General features: G+C 39.7%; 1 protein-coding gene across 1 annotated transcript in view; it reads right to left on the bottom strand.

Moving 5' to 3' along the window:
* SLC25A21 (solute carrier family 25 member 21) overlaps window positions 1–21,178 on the bottom strand; it is a 527,236-nt gene that overhangs the window by 214,981 nt on the left and 291,077 nt on the right. Inside the window, exon 2 of the mRNA XM_042235305.2 lies at window positions 2,001–2,049. Coding sequence (XP_042091239.1) covers window positions 2,001–2,049 — 49 coding nt within the window. The remainder of the gene's footprint in view (window positions 1–2,000; window positions 2,050–21,178) is intronic.

Raw genomic sequence — 21,178 nt, forward strand, 5'->3', positions numbered from 1 at the left:
GAGAAGACTCTTGAGAGACCCTTGGACTGCAAGGATATCCAACCAGTCCGTCCTAAAGGAGATCAGTCCTGGGTGTTCATTAGAAGGAATGATGCTAAAGCTGAAACTCTAGTACTTTGGCCACCTCATGCGAAGAGTTGACTCATTGGAAAAGACTGATGCTGGGAGCGGTTGGGGGCAGGAGGAGAAGGGGAGGACAGAGGATGAGATGGCCGGATGACATCACTGACATGATGGACGTTGAGTCTGAGTGAACTCCGGGAGTTGGTGATGGACAGGGAGGCCTGGCGTGCTGCAATTCATGGGGTTGCAAAGAGTTGGACACGACTGAGCGACTGAACTGAACTGACCCTATCTTTTCTACCATATTACATCTTTCTTATTAGAATTAGCTATTTATTTTTATTTTATTACATTTCAGGCTATGGTTTTTCCAGTGGTCATGTATGGATGTGAGAGTTGGACTGTGAAGAAAGCTGAGTGCCGAAGAATTGATGCTTTTGAACTGTGGAGTTGGAGAAGACTCTTGAGAGTCCCATGGACTGCAAGGAGATCCAACCAGTCCATTCTGAAGGAGATCAGTCCTGGGTGTTCTTTAGAAGAAATGATGCTGAAACTCCAGCACTTTGGCCACCTCATGCGAAGAGTTGACTCATTGGAAAAGACCCTGATGTTGGGAAGGATTGGGGCCAGGAGGAAAAGGGGATGACAGAGAATGAGATAGCTGTATGGCATCACCAACTTGATGGATGTGGGTTTGGGTGAACTCCGGGAGTTGGTGATGGACAGGGAGGCTTGGCGTGCTGCGATTCACGGGGTCGCAAAGAGTCGGACATGACTGAGCGACTGAACTGAACTGAACTGAACTGAACAAGAAAGACAGGAGAGTTTCCTCTCTCCATCACCAAGAAAGGATACAGCAAGAAGGTGACTGTCTACACATCAGGAAGAGGGTTCTCACCAAGAATCAAATTGACTGGCATCTTGATCTTGAGCTTTCCAACCTCCAGAACAGCCCCCAGTCTGTATGTAATTTTGTTATAGGTGCAAAAGCTGACTATGAAAGAGGCCACATTCTCATCTTCTCTATCTCTATCAGAAATGTAATATTATTTGCATGTCACAGACACCTTCCCTTGCTTTCAGCCACCAGCCTAGATTTGGTTGCCTCTTCAGGTAAATTAAGCAACATGTCCGTTCAATGACCAGCCTGAGTCATCAAGTATTCCCTAACTGTGGCTGTAAGGGTTTGCTTGACCATCATTGTTGGATGGCACTTCTGCTATTAAGCTCCATCCTAGGCATGTTGTTGGGATTGACACAATGCAAATAAGTGGAAACTTTCACTACAGTTTCAGAGCTTTTAATTTGAAAAAATAGAGTTCAGTAATTTAGTCACAGATTTAACTTAAAAAAAAAAAAAGCTCCAAATCATATTAAAACCCACAAGATTTTGTTTTCTCTTGGTAAACAGACATAATACATTGCCCTGATTTGTATCTCCCTTTAAGAGCAAATGCATTTTCCAGGAAGTATGGCACTCTGCACTGACAAACAAATGTAGGAATAAATTCTTTAAGCACCATTAAAGAAGTTTACTTGAAATTTTGGAGTTTCACACCAAAATGCTAACTATTAAATAGCAATCTGCTATATGCAATGCCAAGTGGAAGTCTGCTGTCATAATTCACTAGACAGAGTTAACTTTTTACATCATTTTGATAAATTTCCTTTGCTCACCAGTTAAGTCACAAATCATACCTTATGGTTGTCATGTGACGGCAGTAAAATATGACATACCTTCAGATGACCTCTATCGAGAAATGCTTTTCACTGCTCACATTTTATCTGTCAAATAGTATTTTCTTTAACAAGTAAATATAAATGCCATTATTGGGAGAAGCTACCAGCCTAGGACAAGTTCTAGCATTTAGTGTTCTGACAGATCTTAATTTGGATATCAGCCAAAGTCAATAAAACTTGTTCATGCAGAACCTTACCTGGTTTTCACCACATCGAGAGGGTGCATCAGGCAAATTTCTACAAGACCTGAAAGATGATAAAGAAAAGTTCAATAAACACTTATGCAAAGACCGGTTCCTATTTTCTTGACCCTATTGGTTTCTCAGGTATGAAGATTCAAATAAAACACTTGGAACTTTGGACATGACAGGTAACAGAGGCTAATAGCAAAAGGCTAAAGTACAACAAAATTTTATTTCAATGGGAGTAAGATATGTGACTGCTTTTTAAAAAAATGGAGTACAATTGCTTTACAATGTTGTCTTAGTTTCTACTGTACAACAGTGTAAGTCACTTATATGGATACATATATCCCTTCCTCTTGAGGCCACAACAGTGTAAGTCACTTATATGGATACATATATCCCTTCCTCTTGAGCCTCCCTCCAGATCATCACAGAGCATTGAGCTACATTTTTATAAGTGCTCTGGCACAAGCAGGGATTTTAAATAGAGGAGTGATACTAACTTCTATTAATACGTTCTCCTATCAATCTGATAATCTGTCTAGTAACCCTTCCACTGCTCCCAATCACACTTATTAACATGCCAACACATGAGTGGTGATGCTCCAATCCTCTCTCCTTGGTAAATACATCATCTCTCTCATCACAGCATGGAAGTTCTGGAGTCCCAAGCACCTCTAAGTCTGAAAAGCCAATGTCCAACTAGAAGAAGAGCACAAACACGATCATGCAAGGATTAACTGTGACTGGTGAAAGAACAGTTTCTTCAGTGTTCAATTCCCTGAGCTTTTCCTTCTCTCTGGAATGTTGTCCTCCTGTCAGGATACACACACATACACTTCTGAGAATCCTGTTTACCCCAGATCTCAATTTGGACAATTATTTTCCCAGAAATCCTGAGGCAGAGACTGTTAGTTGTTCCCTAGCATTCACCCTGTTTTTCTTCCTCGTTGCCCAGAATAAATACATCATTTCCCAGCCTCCCTTGCTGCTAGGGCACCACATGACCAAGTTCTGGCCAATGGGAATGTAAGTGAAAGTGGTTTGAGCAATTTCTAGGAAGTCTTTTAAAGTTACAGAGACTGCTCCTCCCCTCTCTTTTCCTACTTCCTTCTGGTGGAATGTGGACCTAGGGCAGGAGAAGTCCCCTTGCACAATGAGGTGATTTGGGGCCTGGAGGTCAGCCACAGCACAGCAACAAGACAGAAGTAGATCTGACATCATGGAGTTCTGGTCTACCTCGAGACTCTCATGTTAAAAATTTTCTATTTCTTTTACACTATTGTTATTTGGGTTCTGTGCCACTTGTCCTTGAACCTAATTCTAACAGATACAAGCGCTCCGGCAGTACCCTGGACTTGTGTTATTACATGGCACTGCAACTGTTTGCTTGTCAAAAACCTCCATAAGGACAGAGATTCCACCTGCCTTATTCACTTTACACCCCTGTCACTTTGCAGAGTAGCTGGCACTCAGTAAGCTCAATAAATTTTGTTGAATAAATAAATTAAGGCTAATTAGGGTTCCTGCACATGCCATTATGCCAGTTAATTCTCCAGATGAATTCTTTAATTGGTAGCTGCTTATTCTAGATTTATTTCATTAGTTTGAACATCATAAAAATAAGTAAGGATAGAGAAATATGGTAAATATTGGTAAATATGACATGAAATAAAGCACAGGAAGTACTTGAATGAAGAACTGCAGTTCTGTTGATCATATATACACATGTTCAGCTGCTATGTGAATGAGAGAAAGCGACTAATGATTCAGCACCTAATAGACTGACAAATGGTTCTTTAGAGAGGTGTGCATGCAGGGTACTGTGCTAGGTGCTGGGACATAGCCTAATGTATAGTTGAGGGTGCCTAAAAGAATGAAGACTTTCAAAGGTGGGTACAGAAGTGATACACTGAGAACAATCTTACATGTAAAGGGAAAACAACAAGCAGAGAACAGCAGTATGCATAAAACTAAGTTTTAGGCCCAGTGATTTAGTGTTGCTATTTATAGTGTGAAATGTTTCTATTTATGTTCTGCACCAATTCCAGTTTTGCACAAAAGTTTACTTTTATTGTCAAATTGTCAATTGTCTTCAAGGAACTTTGTCGTGTTTTCATAAAATGAATGACAGAAAATACAAATGTTTACAATTTTTAAAATATATTTATTTGACTGTGCAGGGTCTTAGGCGCAGCATGTGGGATCTAGTTCCATGACCAGGGATTGAACTCAGGCCCTCTGCATTGGGAGTGTGGAGTCTGAGCCACCAGACCACCCCAATATTTACAATTTTTAAGTAAAATTTTAATTCAGTTGTGGCCTATATGTACTTTATAACTGAGATTATTCGTAGGATACAAGGCTGATGTAATGAGGTAAAGACCACTTAAAAATGTTAAAGATATACATGTGTGTGAATATGTATATATATATATGGGCTTCTCTTGTGGCTCAGCTGGTAAAGAGTCTGCCTGCAATGCAGGAGACCTGGGTTTGATCTCTGGGTTGGGAAGATCCCCTGGAGAATGTAAAGGCTACCCACTCCAGTATTCTGGCCTGAAGAAGTCCATGGACTTTATAGTCCATGGGGTCATAAAGAGTCAGACATGACTGAGCAACTTTCACTTCACTCACTTCACATATATGCGCGCGCGTGTGTGTGTGTGTGTGTGTGTGTGTGTGTGTGTATTTCACCTGGAAGCATTTTTTACAATTCTCACCTACTTGGCCAATAACCACTGGTGGATGACTCAATAGTATTCTTAGAGCTGGGAACAGAAAATCACATTAAAGGCATCACTTCACAGAAAAGATTTTTTTTGTTTGTTTGTTTTTGGAGATTATAATGCTTACAACAGAAAGTACAAAACCCACTTTTTAAAACCATTCCTTTATAACCTAAGCCACAGAAAAGAGACAATGGAGAGACAGTGCAAGACCACACTGATGGACTGATCATGGGAGACACCACCCCTGCTAACTCCTAACAGAATCCTCAGGTACAGAAAGCTAGAATGCTGTGGTCCTGTTGTCATTCCTGTGCCTTCCTTCTTCATCCACCTCTGCCTTCAACCATGAACAGTGCTGCAATGGGCTTCAGTAGCCTTTTTAGCAATAGGATGGGGGATCTTAGAAGACAAACTAGGTGCCCAAAGGTAGACCTGAGCGTAGGTTATTAAAAGATAATGTCAAGTGATCCTTCAGCTCAGGTCTTAATTTTGATTTTAACTACACACAATGTTACTATATATTAATCTATTCTAAGATACATTGAAAACAGAGTCTTCTAAATTTAACTCTACCTTCTTATCATCGAGTCAAATCACATTTCCTTTCTCTACAATCCCATGACATATACAAATTCTATTACATTTTACATTATTTATATTATATTATATTACAACTCTACTACATATATCAAGAATAGCATTTATTGTATCATGTTATGGCCATTAACATGTCTAGTCAAGGCTATGGTTTTTCCAGTGGTCATGTATGAACGTGAGAGTTGGACTATAAAGAAAGCTGAGCACCAAAGAATTGATGCTTTTGAACTGTGGTGTTGGAGAAGACCCTTGAACTGCAAGGAGATCCAACCAGCCCATCCTAAAGGAGATCAGTCCTGGGTGTTCATTGGAAGGACTGATGTTGAAGCTGAAACTCCTATACTTTGGCCACCTCATGCGAAGGGCTGACTCATTGGAAAAGACCCTGATGCTGGGAAAGATTGAGGGCAGGAAGAGATGGGGACGACAGAGGATGAGATGTTTGGATGGCATCACTGACTCAATGGACATGAGTATGGGTAAACTCCAGGAGTTGGTGATGGATTGGGAGGCCTGGCGTGCTGTGGTTCATGCGGTCACAAAGAGTCGGACACAACTGAGTGACTGAACTGAACTGAACTGATGGCCATTAACATACAGAAATACATAACTGACTCTCCACACTGCTCCCTGCATCCCCATGCCGGCCATTGCAATATTCATCTTCAGATACTACAGTCTATATGAATAGCATCTCCTGCATTTATGAAAATGTACAGTCAAATACAGACCATGAGTTCTTTGAGAAGAGGGTGTATTTAACTTTACAAGCCCACTGAGTAAATCATACCAAATACATGAAATTCACTCACAAGTTCTCTATCTACACTCACTCTCTTGGTGATTTCATTCTAATTCATGGTTTTAATCATCATCTATATGCTAACAACTTGCCCAATACATGTCCAGTACAGACTTCTCTTTCAAAGTCTAGACTTAAGTATCTGGTTGTCTATTTGATGTCTCTGCTTGGATATCTAACAACTTTCTCAAAATTCACATGTGTAAAACTGAACTCCTTCCCCAACACCCCTATTCAATAAAACAAAATAAACAAAACAAAACCCAACCTGTTCAACCTTAGAATCACTGTGGACTCCTCTTTCTCTCAAAATTCTCTTCCAATTCATTGGCTCTACTTCGAAACACAGACTTCTACCATCTCTCCACTTCCTCTCTTGCCTGTACTCTTGACTCTTTTCTAGTTAAGTTATGGTCATCATTTCTCAGCTGATCAACTGCAGCACTTCATTAACAGGTTTCCCTCCATCTACCTTTGACCCCTTCCATCTGTTCTCACCCAACAGACCGAGTGATCCTTTTAAAAATGTAAGTCATTTCATGTCATCCCTCTGGTAAGCAACGACTCCCATCTCACTCACAGAAAGGCCATACATAACCCAGGCCTGCACTACTTCCCTCAGCAACTCTCCTACTATTCTCCCCGTCACTGATTCTACTCTGGCCACAATGGCCTCTGCTGTTTCCCAAACATGCCAACACTGTCTCAGCTTTCAGCCTTTGTGCTAGCCATTCCCTCTGCCTGGAATGCTCCTCCCTCAGATTCTATGTGGCCAACTTCCTTCACATGGCCACTGAGTGATCTGACCCCTCTAATACAGAGGTCTGCTCCTCCCTATCCCAGCATCAAAAAACAAACAAACAAAACAAACACTTCTTGCACTGCTGTTTTTTCCTCTTACCAAAGTACTTATCAACTTCTAACATACTACATTCTTTACTTTTTATATTTATTGTTTCCTGTCTTCTCCAGTAGAATATAAGATTCACCAGGGCAGAGATCTTTGTCTGCATTGTCCACCGATATGCACTAAGTACCTAGAATATACCTGAAACCTAGTAGTTGCTTGATAAATATTTGTTGAAAAAAGAAACGGATTATATAAAATAATAAACCGCCACAATGATGGATCTCCTTTGCAACAATATGTAGAAGATGAAGTTTTAAGAATTTAGTGTACATAAAGAGAACTTCATCCAGTTATTCAAGGAATCCATGATAATGTGTAAGATAGGAAGTTAGTCTACTGAAACACTCTGAGTTTATATGTATCCTCTAAGTAGAATGGATTATTCCAAAGATAATTTTGTTAAGTAACTTTATGAATCAGAAAACATCTTAACATCTTCATGAAGATGAAAAGGAATAGCAACGCAGAGAGAGAACTGAAGCATTCAAGCATCCCAAGATGTCAGTTTGGATGGCATCACTATGTTTTCCTTTCACCAAAGCCAAAAAATTTTGCATTGTACTATAGCCCTTTCCTTGGCATTTAAAAATAAAACCTAAGTCTTCGATTTTGTCCTCTGAAATCATAGTACCCTAACCATTACCCTGATTTTGTGTGACATCTTTAACTCTTTAAAACATAAAATAATTTTTAAAAAATGTTAAAGAAAACCATGAGGAATAAATGGTCTCAAACTGTGCAAATCTGAAATTCAAAAATAGAACAGCTACAGACAGAACTAATATTTTTTCATCTATTCTACTAGTCAAGCAAATCATTACAACATCCTATTTGATAGCCTGCCCAGAAAATGTGGTAGCCCTACTGAATTATAAGCAATGTGAGACTCATAAAGGGAAATCAAATAAATACTTTCCCCTAATAACAGTTAAAGCGTACTACCTTTGTGGCACAGCAAATTAATATTATGCACACTGAATTGGCTAAATAGGCAATGTAATTTCACAGGTTTGAAAGATGTTGTTAAAAGTTAAGCTTTTGGGCAAGCCACAGACTTCCTTGAAAATTCTGAGCAAATATTATCATGGAAGTTTACTATTAGTTTGTATTTTTCTAAAGAAACTAACTCCAAGCAATGGTCATTAGCACAAATCTAAAGGGAGTGCAGTAACTTCCTTGGCACAAACTTCTTGCTCTCATAAAGTTGATTATTTCATTGACTTCAGAATATAGGAAAATATATTTCAGAGTTAAACTTATGCAAACATTATGCATGAAATCATGATAGATAGAGAATGTACAAGGAAGGAAGAAAAGTTGAGGCAGAGCTTAAAAACAAGTGGGTTTTTAAAAATCACACTTTGAATGAAAGGACAGAAAAGCTGAGAATTATTAAACTAATGAAAATCTCACTTGTAAGCAAAGTTTTTACTAAACTCAATTTCAGCTCAATGTAATATATTTTAAAATTATTGTTTGGTATTTTAATTCAGTGGAAGCTATCCTTTTATTTTCCTTTACTTGCTATTAAACTTTATACTAGACCCCAAGTAAGCTCCAAGTGCACTTAGGTAAGTGGTTCAATTTTCAGATATGTTGTTGGTCTTTTATGGAAAGTTGACTGCTATATACAGGCCTTAATACAATGAATAACGCAATGAGAAACACCAGGGGAAAGTAAGCTGTGGATTCGGTTGGCAGATGGTAAAATACCCCAGTTGAGTTCAATTAAGTTGCTCAGTCTTCTCCAACTCTGTGACCCCCATGGACTGCAGCATTCCAGACTTCCCTGTCCATCACCAACTTCCAGAGCTTACTCAAGCTCATGGCCATCGAGTCAGTGATGCTATCCCACCCTCTCATCCTCTGTTGTCTCCTCCTGCCACCTTCAATCTTTCCCAGCATCAGGGTCTTTTCTAGTGAGTCAGGTCTTTGAATCAGGTGGCCAAAGTATTGGAATTTCAGCTTCAGTATCAGTCCTTCCAATGAATATTCAGGACTGATTTCCTTTAGGATGGACTGGTTGGATCTCCTTGCTGTCTGAGGGACTCTCAAGAGTTTTCTCCAACATCACAGTTCAAAAGCATGAATTCTTCGGTGCTCAGCTTTCTTTATGGTCCAACTCGTTACATCCATACATGACTACTGGAAAAAACATAGCTTTGACTAGGTGGACCTTTGTTGGCAAAGTAATGTCTCTGCTTTTTAATATGCTGTCTAGGTTGGTCATAGCTTTTCTTCCAAGGAGCAAGCATCTTTTAACTTCATGGCTGCAGTCACCATCTGCAGTGATTTTGGAGCCCCCCAAAATAAAATCTGCCACTGTTTCCACTAATTCCCATCTATTTGCCATGAAGTGATTGGAACAGATGCCATGATTTTAGTTTCCTGAATGTTGATTTTAAGCCAATTTTTTCACTCTTCTCTTTCACTTTCATCAAGAGGCTCTTTAGTTCCTCTTCGCTTTCGTCATAAGGGTGGTATCATCTGCATATCTGGGGTTATTAATATTTCTCCTGGCAATCTTAATTCCAGCTTGTGCTTCATCCAGCCTGGCATTTTGCATGATGTACTCTATATATAAGTTAAATGAGCAGGGTTACAAGCAGCCTCAATGTACTCCTTTCCTGATTTAGAACCAGTCTGTTGTTCTATGTCCACTTCTAACTGTTGCTTCTTGACCTATATACAGATTTCTCAGGAGGCAGGTCAGGTGGTCTGGTATTCCCATCTCTTAAAGAATTTTCCACAGTTTGTTGTGACCCACACAGTCAAAGGCTTTGGTGTAGTCAATAAAGCAGAAGTAGATGTTTTTCTGGAACTCTCTTCCTTTTCGATGATCCAGCAGATGTTGGCAATTTGATCTCTGGTTCCTCTGCCTTTTCTAAATCCAGCTTGAACATCTGGAAGCTCACAATTCACATACTGTTGAAGCCTGGCTTGGAGAATTCTGAGCATTACTTTGTTAGCATGTGAGATGAGTGCAATTGTGCGGTAGTTTGAGCATTCTTTTGCATTGCCTTTCTTTGGGATTGGAATGAAAACTGACCTTTTCTAGTCCCGTGGCCACTGCTGAGTTTTCCAAATTTGCTGGCATATTGAGTGCAGCACTTTCACAGCATCATCTTTTAGGATTTGAAATAGCTCAACTGGAATTCCATCACCTCCACTAGCTTTGTTTGTAGTGATGCTTCCTAAGGCCCACTTGACTTCACATTTCAGGATGTATGGCTCTAGGTGAGTGATCACACCATTGTGGTTTCTGGGTCATGAAGATCTTTTTTTGTATAGTTCTTCTGTGTATTCCTGCCACCTCTTCTTAATATCTTCAGCTTCTGTTAGGTCCATACCATTTCTGTCTTTTATTGTGCCCATCTTTCCATGAAATGTTCTCTTGGTATCTCTAATTTTCTTGAAAAGATCTCTCATCTTTCCCATTCTATTGTTTTCCTCTATTTCTTTGCACTGATCACTGAGGAAGGCTTTCCTTTCTCTCCTTGCTATGCTTTGGAACTTTGTATTCAAATAGTATATCTTTCCATTTTTTCTTTGCCTTTAGCTTCTCTTCTTTTCACAGCTATTTGTAAGACCTACTCAGACAACCATTTTGCTTTTTTGCATTTCTTTTTCTTGAGGATGGTCTTGATCACTGCCTCCTGTACAATGCCATGAAACTCCATCCATAGTTCATCAGACACTCTATCAGATTTAATCCCTTGAATCTATTTGTCACTTCCACTGTATAATCATAAGGGATTTGATTTAGGTCATACCTGAGAGGTCTAGTGGTTCCCCCTACTTTCTTCAATTTAAGTCTGAATTTGGCAACAAGGAGTTCATGATCTGAGCCACAGTCAGCTGCTGGTCTTGTTTTTGCTGACTGGATAGAGCTTCTCCATCTTTGGCTGCAAAGAATATAATCAATGTGACTTCAGTATTGACCATATGGTGATGTCCATGTGTGGAGTCTTCTCTTGTGTTGTTGGAAGAGGGTGTTTGCTATGACCAGTGCATTCTCTTGGCCAAACTCTGTTAGACTTTGCCCTGCTTGATTTTGTACTCCAAGGCCAAATTTGCCTATTACTCCAGATATCTCTTGATTTCCTTCTTTTGCATTCCAGTCCCCTATGATGAAAAGGACATCTTTTTTGGGTGTTAGTTCTAGAATGTCTTTTAGGTCTTCAGAGAATCGTTCAACTTCAGCTTCTTCAGCATTACTGACGGGGCATAGACTTGGGTTACTGTGATATTGAATGGTTTACCTTGGAAATGAACAAAGATCATTCCGTCACTTTTGAAATTGCATCCAAGTACTTCATTTTGGACTCTTTTGTTGACTATGATGGCTACTCCATTTCTTCTAAGGGATTCTTGCCCACAGTAGTAGATATAATGGTCATCTGACTTAAATTCACCCATTCCAATCCAGTTTAGTTTGCTGATTCCTAAAATGTCGATGTTCACTCTTGCCATCTTCTGTTTGACCACTTCCAATTTGCCTTAATTCATGGATATAACCTTTGGGTTTGTATGCAATATTGTTCTTTATAGCATTGGACTTTACTTCTATCACCAGCCACATCCACAGGTGGCTGTTGTTATAATATATATAATAAACAACACCACAGGGTGTTGTTTTTCCTTGGCTCTGTCTCGTCATTCTTTCTGGAGTTATTTCTCAGAAATACCTCAAGAAGTGTATTAAATGCCTTTAAGGGCTTCTCAGGTGGCGCCAGTTGTAAAGAACCCACCTGCCAATGCAGTAGATACAAGAGACGCAGGTTCAATCCCTGGGTTGGGACTATCCCTGGGAGGAGGGCATGGCAACCTGCTCCAGTATTTTTGCCTGGATAATCCCATGGACAAAGGACCAGGGTGGGCTACAGTCCACAGGGTTGCAAAGAGTCAGACACAACTGAAGTGACTGAGCACATACACACAGAATGTCTTTAAAGCGAAGGAAATATGAAGAGAAACAGACGTATCACTTGTTTCACGATTGCATGTGTATATAATATATATACACTTTGGAAAAAGTTGCATTGTATTTTGCTTATCCAGAGTGAAAAAACGTTCACAGTGACTAGCATTTCAACATTGGAAGTCTATCAACATGCAGGAGGGTAGTTGTAGAAATTAGGACTCCACTCTATCCGCCGAGTACCAGGACCTCTCTTTCCATTCAGAAGAGACTTGACCAATTCTGGGGACTTCTCTATCAGTCACAAAGAAGACATATTGCTTTGCCTCAGAATTTCTTTTTTTCTTTAAATTGAAATATATCTGACATACAACATTATGTAAATTCAAGGTGTACAGCATGCTGATTTAATACATTTATGTACTATAATTAATATGGCTGCCATTGTAGCAACAATTAGCACTTACATCACATAATTATCCTTTCTTTTTAGTGGTTGAAATAATTAAATTCCAGCCTCTTCAAAAGTTTGATAACTTCCTCACAGTTGGCCTTCCTTCCTTCTATTATTGAACTGCCTGGAAAGAAGGATCTTTCTATTTGTCACAAGACTCAGCAACAGAGCTCAGGCCCTCCCTGCCCACTCCTCCAGTTCTGTAGTAAAGCTGGCCCTTACCAGCCAGATGCTAAACCTCTCTTCCCAACCACGCATTCAGTGGCATCATAGTGGTAGCGTGAAACTGGCCATGGTAGGAGTATACAGATCAGGGGTTTTGTTTGCTTTCTAGAGAGCCAGTTATTAAACACTGACCAGAACAACACTGCCCAAATCCAACTACAAAGTCTGTTACCTTTATTGCCTAGTTGGCCAGTCGTGTCCAGCTCCTCGTTACCCCAGGGACTGCAGCCCTCGAGGCTCCTCAGTCCATGGGATTCTCCAGGCAAGAACACTGGAGTGGGCTGCCATTTCCTTCTCCAATGTTATCTATATTAGGTTCAAATAATTTAAAAAGTATAGTATATGAAGAGTTTTTAATTACAAGTACTTCTTTAACTCAGGGGCTTCCCTGGTGGCTCAGCGGTAAAGAATCCGCCCGCCAGGGCAGGAGACTTGGATTCGATCCCTGGTTGGGAAGATCACCTGGAGGAAGAAATGGCAACCCACTCCAATATTCTTGCCTGGGAAACCCCATGGACAGAGAAGCCTGGCGGGTTACACTCCATGGGGTTGCAAAGAATCAGACATGATTTAGTGACTAAATGACAGCAACAACTTCTTTAATTCTGCTTGTCACAAATTTCCAAGGGTTCCATAAACCAACCTTTAGCCCATATTCTCTGTTCATGATAATTTAACAATAAAATTATGATATTATGCCAGAATTTTTAAAGAATCCTTAGGAATTGATACCCAAGGAAACCATCCAACCCACCAAACTATCGACCACACATGTGATTCACAATGCTGTTTTCCCACTGCTTAGACCACATAGAGATTTGGTAATGAGAGCAACGGTCTTCCAGGAAAACAGCTTCCTTCCTCTCCCCTCCTCCAAGGGTATGAGCATCTTAAAAGAGAAGAGGGAAAATGTTACTTTAAAGACAGCTTCGCCTCAGTCACTAGGTAGAAGTCCAGAAACAGGAAGAGTTAGTACTACTTCTTGCAATCTCATTGCTCATCTTGATAGAGTAAGAGACAGAACTGTTAAAATATGTGCCACTATTGCCTTAATTAATATATAGCCAAGTGTTTTGTACTTAGTCACAGTTTTAATACTTGCCTTTATGTAATAGCTCTTAATTTTTTATTTGCCAAATGACCTAGAACCATAGCTATAGAAACTATTTATTTTGAACTTCTATTCCACACCAGCCTTGGTACCATGCTTTTATGAAATCCAGCTTACTGGGGTTTATTTTAGATAAATCCCCTTATGGGCTGTGCTTAGTCACTCAGTCATGTCCAACTCTTTGTGACCTCATGGACTGCAGCCCACCACTCTCCTCTGTCCATGGGGATTCTCCAGGCAAGAATGCTGGAGTGGGTTGCCATGCCCTTCTCTAGGGAATCTTCCCAACCCAGGGATCAAACCCAAGTCTTCCACATTGCAGGCAGATTCTTTACCATCTGAGCCACAAGGGAAGCCCATATGCTTTTTCAAGGTCTGGCTTATGGGGAACAAAGAAGAAAGCTGATTCGCTTTCAGTTATGTAGTCAGCCATATAGTTCAATCACACAGAATTTTTCACTAAGCATGGGTTAAGCTAATCTTTACTTCCACGTGAAAAGCTTGCAAAAATGAAACTGCCCTTCAAGCAAAATAAGTATCAACTGAAAAACAGTATTTAGATACTGAAGTGTGAGACATTACATAAACATGATGGCAGATAGATTTTATAACACAAATATTTAATTGTAATAGCACTGAATATATTACTACTCACAGAAATATAATCTAAATAATAATCCATGTTTGATACCAGTTAATATGCTTAACTTACTCACTAGAAACAATATCTGCCTCCATGGCTTCCATCCAAACAAGCACCGTGGTATGTGTCTTTGCTACTGTATAACATTCAATGTGCTTAAACCCAGTTTTCTGGGAGCCAGACAAGTACATGATCAGGAGGGTTTTCATTCATCAAAATTTTCGGACTGCATACTGTATTAGTTATTCTAGCATAGTTCTAGGTGTTGGTTCTCTTCTGCTTGCTTCCGTTTTCCATTTTCTCAGGAAGCAAGGTCATCAACTGAGAGTGAGGACAAGGAAGGGGATGTTGGAGAAAGCAGAGAGAAGGCATGAAATAGTTGTCAGTAGGAGTGAGGGAAGGGATGGATGGGGAAACATAGTAGTATGATCACGAGGCAGCACTAAGGGTACACTTGAGGCCAGAGGTCATGACTTTAGTGTCATTTTCTGTAGCCACATTTTGGCTGTGTGTGTGCAGGCAGAATAGGCAAACCAGGATGAGGTTTTGCCAAGCGAATATGAGGAAGTGACAGAGGGCAACGAAAAGAATGTGTGCCAGAAAATGATTATAATGGTTGACTCTGGAACTTAAGCTGAGTAGAGGGGAGTGAGGATGAATGGGGATGAGGATATGGTAGAAAGAGCATAGGCTTGCTAGTCCTGTTGGAGTCAGGATAATACAGGAAAGAGAAGGATAAGAGGTGGAGTTAACACTGAGATAACTACTAAGTTCCTGTTTTTATGAATAGTAACTAAATAGCTGGTTTTTCTTCCTCAGTGTCTCCAGTATCTAGCACAAGATATGGTATACCATCTATATACTGAATAAAAACGTTGAATGAACAAACTGTTGGTCATATTATTGAGTAATACCAAGTATGTAAAGAACAAATACACTGAAGGATGTTCATTATTCCCTGAACTAGATTCAGCAGATATTCTCTTTGTTTAGTTTTAATCTTCAAGGTTTCCTTGGGTTTATGGTTTGGCAAATATTTAACTAAGATCCGATAATGTACCAAAATGTGTACACCTTAAGCAGTTAATATACTTAATGGCCAAATTATATCATATAGAAATGTAGAAAACTGGAAACATCGACTAAAATAATTATACAAATAACCATAGGCCTCTAAAGATGGGTCACGAACCCAATAAAACTACTTTAAGAAATTTTGAATCTGCAGTATTAAGTCCTCAAGTAAAAAAGGACAAAAAGTAAAAAAAGAAAGTAAAAGGACACATTCATATTCTTATTCTTAAGCAAAGCTCAGTTCAGTTCAGTCACTAAGTCACGTCCAACTCTTTGCGACCCCATGGACTGCAGCGCTCCAGGCCTCCCTGTCCATCACCAACTCCCAGAGCTTACTCAAACTCATGTCCATCGAGTTAGTGATGCCATCCAACCATCTCATCCTATGTCGTCCCCTTGTCCTCCTGCCTTCAATCTTTCCCAGCATCAGGATCTTTTCCAATGAGTCAGTTCTTTGCATCAGGTGCCCAAAGAATTGGAGTTTCAGTATCAATCCTTCCAATGAGTATATAGGACTGATTTCCTTTAGGATGGACTGGTTGGATCTCCTTGCAGTCCAAGGGACTCTCAAGAGTCTTCTCCAACACCACAGTTCAAAAGCAAAGTTACATAGCAATTAATGAAAGATTTCAAAAATGAATCACCTTTTTTAGGGAAGGCAGTCCTAACTTTTTGCCAAGCAATTTAAAATGCATCCTCACTAAAAGAATCTCTTGATGGATGAAAATTAAAACCATGATAATCTACCCTAGAATTCTCAGGGTGTCTAAAAAGTCTGAAAACAGACAAATAAAATTTCTTCATGTGATACTTTGGTGTTCCAAGGATCAATGTCTTCATTTTTTTTCTTATGCACCAAAGTAAGGCATGTGATAAGTGGACATGTGAAACAGCTGCACAATCTAAAAGGGTACAATATCTCTGGAAACAATACCTGAGCTCCACCAAAATCCAATTTCTCTTTCTTCCATGATCTATGATATCTCAGAAATATGGCAGTTCCCAGCATCTTTTGTGTGTGACCATGTGACTAAATTCTCCATCCATGGCATGTGAGAAGCAGAGTGCATAAGACCATGAGTATGCCTCTCCTACCTCATTTCCTCTTCCCACTAATTGGAACTTCAGGGTGGTAGTAACTGAAGTTATACCTTACAGATGACCAGCCAGTGCCCTAGGGGATGGCAGAGCAACCACTGGAAGGGACCCGTGTCCCACAGTGACTATGAGGAGCAAAGACTCCCTGATGAACTGAACTATTACCATCAGAACTGTCACATGAAAGAGAAATAGTTCATTCTTTAAGCTGCTGAATGGTTGGGTCTCTCTGATACAGCAGTTAAGCTTTACCCTGACATATGGTTGTGGTGGTTTAAGTCACTCAGTCACATCTGAATCGTGACTCCATAAACTGCCGCCCAGCAGGCTCGTCTGTCCATGGGATTTTCCAGGCAAGAATACTGGAGTGGGTTGCTATTTTCTGCTCCAGAGGATCTTTGCAACCCAAGGATCAAATCTGAGTCGCTGGCATCTTTTGCACTGTAGATGGATTTTTTATCACTCAGCCACCGGGGAAGCCCTACCACATACAAATGCCAAATCAAATAGCATCAACACATAGCTGCTAGCTATGTTATGAATTCATAAATGGCAACTTTTCTGAACTAAATTCAGCTTACAACCAACGAGGAGAGAGGATTCCTGTTTCCAAGGAAGAAGAAAAATGACATTATGAAGTATGTCCAGACCAACACTGTGAAATTATAGAGTGTGTGTGTGTGTGTGTGTGTGTGCGCGCGCCCACATATGCCCATGCTAAGTTGTGTCTGACTCTTTGCAATCCCATGGACTGTAGCTCATCAGGTTCCTCTGTCCATGGAATTTTCCATTCAAGAATATTGGAATGGGTTGCCATTTCCTACACCAGGAGATCTTCCCAAAGCAGGAACTGAACCCTCATCTTCATTGTCAGGGAGATTCTTACCACTGTGCCACCTGGTTTACTCAAGCTACACCTAAGGCTTTCTCTTGCCTTGGAATGGGTTTTGGAGCACTCATCATCGAAAATGAATTTAAAAGCATGAGATTAAAAGTTAATACAGAAGATATGGGTCCAATTAGACCACAGTACAATTATTAAAATGAGCACAGAATCTAAAATGCCATTGTTCTATAAATGAAGCAATACTGTTTTCTCCATTGCGGTTTAATTTATTCAGTATTTGTTTCACGCAGTTTGAAAGATACTCCTACAAGGAGTCATTTGTGTTTTAAAGTGGTGTTTTCCAGGATGAACAAACACAGAGTTCACCTTTTCCGTTTTACCTTACCAGTGAAAAGGCAGGAGAGTTGGTGTGAGAGAAACAATGCTTTTTATTCATGCAGGTAGTCAGTTCCAACCAAAATCATTTGTCAGGGCTCTTTTGGTTGTTTAAGTCAAGATTCAGTATAAATCAGCTTAAACACAAAAAGGGAATTCATTGGCTCATAATTGAAATGACAGAAATGGCAGGGATGCTTGGCTCTAAGACTTTCTCTCCCCTTCCCTCATCTGCTTGCCTCTGCTTGTCTTTATTCACTCCTGCTACAGAGGTTTCCTAACACAGAGAGGTATACTGCCTCTGAGAGCCCCTGATTTCCATCCTGTCACCTTTCAGACGCAGGAAGCAAGCAGGACACTTCTCTGCTGGCTCCAACAGAAAGGTCCTGGGAGGGCTCTGACAGACCTCACTTCGGTCACATGTGAGTCCCTGGGCCAATCGCTGTGGGAAGGAGGTTTGGACATCTTATGGGTCTGGTTCACATCTGGTCACATGTGAACCCCTGGATGGAGGGCTATAGAAAAGAGAATTTCAGAGTTTTAAAATCTCTTTGTAACATCTTTTTCTTTGTGCTTTGGAAAATACGAGTGGGTTTGGAATGTTTAAACAACACTCTAGCTGCTTCCTTATCTAAATAATTAAGTTTTAATCCTAATTAACTGACTTATTTTCCACACTGCTGACCATCCAGTAACAACAGTACTGGGACTAATTAATTGCACTTCATTTCAAAAAACACTTTTCTATTAGGAGCCCAGGTTTATGGTTTGGTTATTCTATATTCCTGTGAGATTAGCAAACTTGGAAAGAAAATGAAATGGCTCAAGTTTTAAATATACATATACTGCATAAGATGTTAACTTGTGGATAAGGCCCAGCTTACCTAAACCTGTCATTTAGAAAGTATTTATTGTATAGGAAAGTTGTGAAGAAATAGGGAAGACATAAGCCCTGCTTGAAAGGTTTACATAATAACTCTGGAAGTCATTGCAATAGGGCATCATGGTTATTAAAACTGCACACTGCTTCCTGGAGGGGCAAACAGAGGTAACTTTGGCTGCATGTTACAATCCACAATTCAGTTTGGCATAGCATCTTGCACAAAAGTGTATCCCAAACCACTTTACAGAAGTGAAATTTCCATTCTCAAGCCAATATATGCTATACATTACAGAGCAGCTGTGTGCAAACATTGCCTCATGGAAAAAAGAAAGCACCTAAGACATTAGATCATGAGATGGAAATCCAAAGAAAAATTTAGGCAGTACTGACCACTAAGGCAGGAAACAGGGAGAAGAGAAAAGAATGACAAGAAAGGAAACAGGTTAATCTGCAAGTTTTAGAAATGGATCTGTGATGAGCTAAAGACACATCGCATGCCTTTTCTCTCAGAAAAAAATGAGACTGAGATAATCTTTTATATGATCCAAAGGAAGTTGGATAAACATAAAAGCAGCAAAAGTTAAATAAACATAAAAAGTAAGAAGTGAGGGCTAACAAACATTTATAGTGGTGTAATTACACAGGATCAGTAATCTTAACTAATATGGGACAAAGGCAATACAATGATGTATTTGAGCTAACTTGAATTATAGTAAACTGTTATCTGGAAAGGTTAGGGGATGAGCTGTACTGTTAAAACTAATTTCATAAACATATATATTGCACATAGTTGTGCATTTAAAAATAAATAGAATTTTATAAAATATTACTAATAATACTAAGATAAACCGCATACTTTTAGAATCTCACTAGGTTTCAAGAGGAGAAGGCAATGGCACCCCACTCCAGTACTCTTGCCTGGAAAATCCCATGGATGGAGGAGCCTGGTAGGCTGCAGCCCACGGGGCCGCGAAGAGTCGGACATGACTGAATGACTTCACTTTCACTTTTCACTTTCATGCACTGGAGAAGGAAATGGCAACTCACTCCAGTACTCTTGCCTGGAGAATCCCAGGGACGGGGGAGCGTGGTGGGCTGCCGTCTATGCGGTTGCACAGAGTCAGACATGACTGAAGCGACTTAGCAGGTTTTAAGAAACCATAAAATATCAATTTTTGTTTTATTTTTGAGTATTAGTGTACCAGTTAATGGGGAATTGTAATATTTAACAATTGTCAATAGAGAGTTAGCTGAACTTAAACTGGATTCGCAATATAAAATCTTGCTTTTAAGTCTAAATTTTTTAAGTGAAAATTACTCCCAAGTATATAAAGGTACAAAAAATTTGACTATGTTTCCCATCATTTAAATAAACAATAAAAGATGTTTTTTTAAATTCAAATTCTCCATTTTGGATGTTTATTTGGAGCTTAAGTTGTTATTTCAAATATCATCCACATAGCAAATTAATCCATATACTCTGTGTGTAACAAATATCATTCTAGTTACATAAACTCCAAGATTATCCATTTAACAGGGGTTTATGTAACTCAGTAAAAGCTATGCACTTCTTTTAAGGTGACGTATTCTTGAGTAATGACGTTTTCTACATAAAAATATGATTAATTCTGTGTCCTGTGTAAGTTATTCATGTTTGGCATCTCCTCACTTTAATTTAGCAAGTATCCCATTTTACATGACTCATATAACACTATATATGAAAATGGAATAAATTAAATCTAATATGCATTATTTCCCCAAATGGTTAGAAATACTGGATACTCAGTTCAGTTGTAAATGAATCTGGTATCACTGGCCTTTAAGGGACACTGAAGATAATACAGTTTATCACTGATTTTGGCAGCTGAACAGGGTTTAGCAATGACTGATTATATATATGTCAGGGGAACGACAGAGGATGAGATGGTTGGATGGCATCACTGACTCACTGGACATGAGTTTGAGCAAGCTCTGAGAAATGGTGAAGAACAGGGAAGCCTGGCGTGCTGCAGTCCGTGGGGTCACAAATAGCTGGACATGACTGAGTGACTGAACAGCAACGTGTGTGTGTTTGTGTGTGTGTGTGTGTGTGTGTGTGTGTGTATGAAAATTCCCACCAGACTGGGTATAATTAAAGTTTTTCCTTTATCTTCTTAAATGCACAATATTTTTCTTAAAGCTCATGCTATCTGGAAAAAAAAATCATTGTGTCTTAAAAGGAAAAACAACCTTTCAGGAATTTTTGTACGGTCATATATCTCAAGAGGGGTTTCCTGATGACTCAGTAAAGAATCTGCCTGCAATACAGGAGACAAAGGTTTGATCCCTGGGTTGGGAAGACCCTTTGGATAAGGAAATGGCAACCCACTCCAGTATTCTTGCCTAGAGAATTCCATGGACAGAGGAGCCTGGTGGGCTATAGTCCATGGGGTTGCAAAGAGTCAGACACGACTGAGCAACTAACACACACACATATCTAAAGAATGATGACAGAATAAAGCATCCTCCCCTGCACCTT

The sequence above is a fragment of the Ovis aries genome, chromosome 18 (genome assembly GCF_016772045.2).
Source record: "Ovis aries strain OAR_USU_Benz2616 breed Rambouillet chromosome 18, ARS-UI_Ramb_v3.0, whole genome shotgun sequence".
NCBI classification, from domain to species: Eukaryota; Metazoa; Chordata; class Mammalia; order Artiodactyla; family Bovidae; genus Ovis; species Ovis aries.